The 6,923-nt window shown below is 37.1% G+C and overlaps 1 protein-coding gene across 1 annotated transcript; it reads left to right on the forward strand.

Moving 5' to 3' along the window:
• Window positions 1–2,283: 2,283 nt before the first annotated feature.
• Window positions 2,284–6,454, forward strand: Or4f4a (olfactory receptor family 4 subfamily F member 4A). The gene is made up of 2 exons (XM_039106584.1): window positions 2,284–2,383; window positions 5,436–6,454. The coding sequence occupies exons 1-2, from the start codon at window positions 2,284–2,286 to the stop codon at window positions 6,452–6,454; spliced, it is 1,119 nt and encodes a 372-aa protein (XP_038962512.1).
• The last annotated feature ends 469 nt before the right edge of the window (window positions 6,455–6,923 follow it).

Consider the following 6,923-nt stretch of genomic DNA (forward strand, 5'->3'; position numbering starts at 1 on the left):
TCCCCCTTCCTGGATTTTCCTGCACAATCACCCTATGACATCCCCCTCCCCACTGCTTCCATCAGGGTGCTCCCCCACCCACTCACCCACTCCTGCCACACCTCTAGTATTCCACTAGGCAGGGGCATCGAGTCTTCACAGTACCAAGGGTCTCCCCTCCCATTAGCGCCAGATAAGGCAATCCTCTGCTACATACATGCATACCTGGAGCCATTGGTTCCTCCGTGTATATTCTTTGGTTGGTTATTTAGTCCTTGGGATTGTTGGGGAGGTCTGGCTAATTCATATAGTTTTTCTTCCTATGGGGTTGCAAACCTCTTCATCTCCTTCAGTCCTTCCTCTAACTCTTCAATTGGGGTTGCTGTGCTCAGCCAGAACACTGCAAGCATCCTCATCTGTATCAGTAAAGCTCTGGTCAAGCCTCTGAGGAGTCATCCATATCAGGCTCTTTTCAGCAAGCACTTCTTGGCATCAGCAATAGTGTCTGGGTTGGTGTCTGAATATGGGATACCCCAAGTGAGTCAGTCTCTGGATGGACTTTCCTTCAGTTTCTGCTCCACTCTTTGTCCTGCATTTCCTTTGCATAGGAGCAATTGTAGGTTAATATTTTTGAAATAGGTGCATGGCCTCATCCCTCAAAGCTGGGGATTTACCTACCAAACCTCTGAGTTTGTTCTCTACAGGTTCTCTCTCCCCTTTTGGGATAATTCATCTAACGTCATCCTCCCAACCACAATGTTGGGTCCTGGGAGCCTCTTCCTTTCCTGGCATCTAAGACTTTCTGGTGGCTACTCCAGTTCCCCATCTTTCATTGCTTCATACCTCTGTTCAATTTCCTGACCCTCTGTACATCTGCACCATCTCCTCCCATTCCTGGTCCTGCCCCCCTTTTTTTCCTCCCCCTCATCTCTTGCTCCCAAGTTCCTCCCTCCCTCCACCTCCATTGATGATTTTGTTCCCCCTTATAAGTAGGTCTGAAGTACTAGATTTTGGTCTTCCTTCTTTCTGACCTTCATATGATCTGTGATGTGTATTGTCGGTATTCCAAACTTTTTGCCTAATTTCTACTTATCAGTGAATATAACCACATGTGTTCTTTGAGATGTACTACCTCATTCAGGATGTTATTTTCAAGTTCTAGCCATTTACCTGTGAATTTCATTAAGTCATTATTATAATAGCTGAGTAGTATCCCGTTGTGTAAATGTAACACATTTTCACTATTCGTTCCTCTGCTGAAGAACATCTTGGTTATTTCCAGCTTCTAGAAATAAGACTGTTATGAATTTTGTGGTACATGTATTTTTTTATATGTTGGTATATGCCCAAGAGTGGTATAGATGGGTCTTCAAGTAGAACTATTTTCAATTTTTAGGATTGATTTCTAGAGGTGTTATACCAGCTTGAAATTCCACGAACAATAGAGGTGTATTCCCCTTTCTCCATATCCTTACCTGCATCCACTGTCACCTGAGTTTTTGACCTTTGACTGGTATGGGGTGGAATCTCAGGTACATTTTGATTTGCATTTCCCCAATGAATTATTAGCCCATTAGACTGTTTGCACAAGGAAGGACAGTTGGAGCACTATAAATAGCATAATAAGGGAGTCAGAAATCTGACCAGATCTGGACATCTGTGCTCAGGGCTTGGCCAAGAGTGTCTTGGTGCCGTGGGAATGAGCAGTGGTCAAATCCAGGTGTTTTCTAGACTCCAGGCTTGGCCACACACTTGGGAGAGAGGATACTTGGTAAATTCCACAGGTCACTTACCTTATCTGTCTATGTGGATTATAGCCTGGTAGAGTTTTTTAAACAATAAGTACTACTTCATTTTATCCAATTTCAATAAATTTAATAATATTGTTCATTTCATATTTACGTACCTGGAGCACTGATTTTTCTTAATCAGCATACCTAAAGTGTATCAGAGATTACTGCACAAATTCTATGTCACTTTGCTTGTAAAAATGTACATACTGCAACCAATAGACTGAAGTTCAGGTCCCCTGTGATTGAATCAGGGAAAGGCTGGAAGAAGGTGAGGAGGAGGGCGACCACATAGGAAGACCAGCAGTGTCAACTAAACTGGACCCATGAGCTCTCTCAGACACTGAGCTACCAACTGGGCAGCATACACTAGCTAGTCTGAGGCCCCTGACAAATATATAGCAGAGGACTGCCTTGTCTCACCTTAGTGAGAGAAGTCTTGCCTAACCTCAAGAAACTTTCAGCTCCAGGGAGTGTAGAGGCCTGGTGGGGTGGGATGTTGTGGAAGGGTGGGATGAATGGTGGTTGGGGACATCCTTTCTTGGAGATAGGAGACGAGGAATGGGATGAGGAACTTTCTGAGGGCCGACAAGGATGGGGATACAAACTGAACTGTAAAAAATGATTAAAATTAAGTAAAAAAAATTTCAAATATATGTGTAATGAAACGTTATCAGCATCGGTTTGCAGATGGGACAACACTGAATATTAATAGATATCTCTTAGGGAAGAAATATGGGTACAGTGAGGAAAAACACCGGTTTACTAAAGCAAAAATATGTGAGCCGAAGAAATAGTCTTGTATACTGTAAGGATGAACAAGCGGAAAAGCACACTGTTAAAGCTTGAATGTGTTCTTCCCAGCTGAGCTTAGAATGCATGATTTATATTGTCATTTAAGATAGAGACCATAGTATTTTTGAACCATGTAATACCTTATCTCCACACAAAAAGTTGTATATTATAATAGCACAACTTTGCTGGACTGGTAGTCTTCTTTGCAGAGTTTCATGATTTAGAGGAAAAGGCATGTATAATTTAGAGGACTTCTGAACACTCATTTTCTGAAATTAGATACAATTTAAAAACATTTGTTGTTTATCACAGCAAATTTTAATGTCTTCATTGTAGTTAAATCTGAAAAATAGAGCAAACTATAAGCACTGAGAATGTTAATACTAATGAGTATTTTTTCTATGTTTTCCACATATTGGTCCTTGATAGCTTATGCTATCCTATTCATATAAAGTCTAAATATTACCTTTGATTACCTGATTAATATTTATAAAATTTAATTTCTCCATATTGTCTCATTTATTTTAATTTTTGACAATCAAACTTAGATTGAATGAAATACTAATATTATGCAGTGACCCAAGAAATTGTGAAAATGTCCCTTAACTGAGGAATAGACCATGTTTCCTCCAAGGTTAAGTGAAAACCTATAACATTGAATCAGTCTGCCAGGAAGCCTCAGGCTGTCTCTGAATTCTCCAAGGGCTTCTGATGACTTCATGAATGCTTAACCATTACCCAGTTTGCTGAGGAGAATGATTCACATAAAAGCCAATCTCCCAGAAATGTTAATGCTTTGAAAGAGTATATAAAGGGACTCTGTACTGTTCTGTTTCTTAAGATCACTTCTGTCTCTTCAAGTTATGAACGAAGTAAGTGGAATGGCATTTGAATTTTTCAGTAGAAGCAACAGGTTAGAATTTTGTTGATAATTAAGTGTTACTATGAGTAGGATTTTATTTTGCAGAACTCAATTATGATTTTTTTCCTCAAGAAAAAATGAAAATCCTGTTGGGTTGCTTTAAGTTCTTATAATAACATGAGTAGTAGTAAAAGAATACCCCTCACTAGTGATGTTCTAGTAGCAATAAATACTGACTTCTACACCTAGTTTCCTTCCTGACAAACTACTTTCTCTTTATTTGGTGGATTTTACTATTCTTCTGGCCCCCAAATCTGGTATTTTCATTTCAGTGTGTCATTTTTAAAAAAATAATCTGAGGGAAACCTAGCTTTAATCTTTGTTTGTCTTTGTTTATGTGTTTTGGTTTTGGGTTGTTTTTTTTTGGTTATTTTATTTATTTACATTTAAAATGTTATCCCTTTTCTGCCTCTTCTTTTTACATAAAAGTTGCAAAATAAATTGTTAAAACTTTAGAGATTCTGTGAACTATTGGTTGGGATTTTTGAAATGAAAAAAGGGAAGGCCCAGGAACTTTTCTTCAGACATCCAGGATCAAGCTGTGGATATGACTCAAATCCAATGCCTTGATTACTATCCCTATGAATAAAAAAATGTTTTCTTTGAAAAACAAATTAAGGTACAAAATGGTTATAAAAAGTACAATATTTTAATGATTGAGTTCAGGGTTACATAATTCAAGTATTTTCTTCTGAGTCATGCTCTGCTGTAAGTATCATCTACGCAGTGTGAGATGCAGGAGAAATCCTTCAATGAATGGAAATTAAAAATACAATCTGTATGCTCTTCAAAAGCATCTTGAGTCTTTTTGACATTCTCTAACAAACCGTGAGGAGACTGTACACTACTGGTAGACGGACACTAGTTGGGGGTTGCATTTTATCATTCTCCTCCTAGCAACATAACTTGGCAGATGTGACTCATTCTGACCTACAAGATTTCTTTTTTCTTTTTCTGAAAAATTACATTCTTAAATTCTTATTTTTTTTTACTATAGTACATATTGACTTTTTTTCAGATAAAAACCCTTGAGCCATCTTCATCCTAGACATATTTCTCATGGAGACATGTCCTGGAATTTTTCCTTTTCTATCTTTTTCTCTATTCCCAAAATGTTTCAACGTATTAAAATAAATTGAAACTCAAAACCACCTTTTGCATTGTATGATTCTAAAGAAATGCCTTAATGAACTAGCTACAACATAACATATCTCACAGTAGGATTCCGATTCTTGAGTGTTCTCAGTGTTCACGTGATTATATTTTTACTGGATTAAGGAGCTACAAATTAGAGTCTAATGAATAATTTTATGATTAGATCTTCCCTATATTTGGAAAAAAGAGAGTTACTAAGTTTGCATAGGATATTGTATATAGCTATTTGATTCTTTACTAGGATAGGGTAAGTAAAAAATCTGGAAAAATGGAAAGATGAACATAATTCTTAAGCACAATCAGTTGTAAGTAAATTTCCAAACTAATAACAAATAAGAGAATTCTACAAGGACATTCCTTCATAAAATTTTGTCTCCCATAGTGCATTTCTCATCATATTTATCTCTGCCCTTTATGTTATTCAAATGTTCTGTGTCATATAATCTTTAGAACTTTTATATATTTGCTTAGTTTTGCCATTTATATTTTGTACATTTTGTTTCATTTGGTGATATTCTTTTTCTCCTAAGCACTTTAACATTTAAAATGTAAGGACTGTTCTATACCTCTTAATGTCTTGACATTTAGAAATCAGTATAAGAACAGAGCACCGAGAGAGCAGCAAGAACAATAACATTGTCTTAGGATGGAAAGTAAAGCCATAGAGAAATTGGGAGGCTTGGCTAACTGAAGAACAAGACAGGCAAGAAAGCAATGAGTTTTAAATTGACTTTTTACTTTTAGTTTGGGAGATTTATGCAACATATCATAACAAGTCCTTATTGAGTGAACAGACATAAGTTTGCATCACAAGTCTGACAGTTTTTATTGTCTTTCCAAGGCAAGTTCAGAGACTGTCTTCTGGAATGAATCAACAAGAGAAGCAAATCGCTCTGCAGTGAAAGAATTTATTTTTATTGGACTCTCTGATTCTAAGGAACTTCAGATTTTTCTGTTTGTATTCTTTTTGGTTTTCTATGTAGGAATTGTATTTGGAAACCTTCTTATTGTCATGACTGTGAGCTATGATTCCCATCTCCACTCTCCTATGTACTTCCTATTGGCCAACCTCTCATTCGCTGATCTGTGTCTGTCTTCTGTCACAGCTCCAAAGACCATTGCTGATTTTTTCTACACACGCAAAGTGATCTCTGTCAAGGGCTGCTTTACACAGATATTCCTCCTTCACTTTTTTGGAGGCAGTGAGATGGTAACCCTTGTAGCCATGGCCTTTGATAGATACGTAGCAATTTGTAAGCCTCTGAGCTATACTACAATTATGTGTGGAAATGTGTGTGTTGGCATTGTGGCTACTGCATGGGGAATTGGCTTCTTACACTCAGTGAGCCAGTTGGCCTTTGCAGTGAGCTTACCCTTTTGTGGTCCCAATAAGGTCGATAGTTTTTATTGTGACCTGCCTAAAGTACTCAAACTTGCCTGTGCAGACACATATGGGCTAGACATCATGGTCATTGCCAACAGTGGTGTGCTCAGTGTGTGTTCCTTTGTTCTGCTAATCATCTCCTATGGTATCATTCTATTGACCATCCAGCGCCGCCCTTCTGATAGGTCATCTAAGGCTCTGTCTACACTGACTGCTCATATCACAGTAGTTCTTCTGTTTTTTGGACCCTGCATCTTTATTTATGCCTGGCCTTTTCCCATCAAGTCATTAGATAAATTCCTTGCTGTGTTTTATTCTGTGGTCACCCCTCTCTTAAACCCTATTATATACACACTGAGGAACACAGAGATGAAAACTGCCATGAGACGCCTGAGACAATGGAATTTAAAGTTTTTGGTGAAGTCTTAGGTCTCCTGTAGCCTTGAGATTGAAATCATGAAAGAAGGAAGTTATTACATTATTTAGCAGACCTTATGTCAACTTTAAAATTCCATTTTTACCTCACTTCGTAGTTGTTTAAGAAGGTTTATTAAACCTTCAATTTATTCTATATGACTACAGCTTTTATTTTTATATAGGTTCAAAATTAATAGCATTAATTCAAGATATCATTCCATTCATTTTTAGAACAATTAAAGGTATGTTTTTATTTGTGTATCACTGAGACTTCCTGGATACATTTGTGTTTGAGATGATAAAAGCTACAAGCTGGACTATTTACATTGAATAAATTTATATTTTGTTCACCTTTCATAAAAGTATTATGGAGAAATTAATTACGTAACTTAACTAAAAATGTGCTCAATAATATGAGTTTAAATCTGAATTACCAAAATTTATGAGGAATATTTCTAACTGGCAACCATGTATCATTTAT

Source organism: Rattus norvegicus, chromosome 3 (genome assembly GCF_036323735.1).
Source record: "Rattus norvegicus strain BN/NHsdMcwi chromosome 3, GRCr8, whole genome shotgun sequence".
Taxonomy (NCBI): Eukaryota; Metazoa; Chordata; class Mammalia; order Rodentia; family Muridae; genus Rattus; species Rattus norvegicus.

Excerpts from the sequence above, each read along its gene's own strand:
- Or4f4a (XM_039106584.1), top strand. The coding sequence starts at position 2,284 with ATGAATGGTGGTTGGGGACATCCTTTCTTGGAGATAGGAGACGAGGAA. Across the intron at positions 2,384-5,435 it reads ATGGGGATACAAACTGAACT|ACATAAGTTTGCATCACAAG; the intron begins GTAAAAAATGAT and ends TTGAGTGAACAG.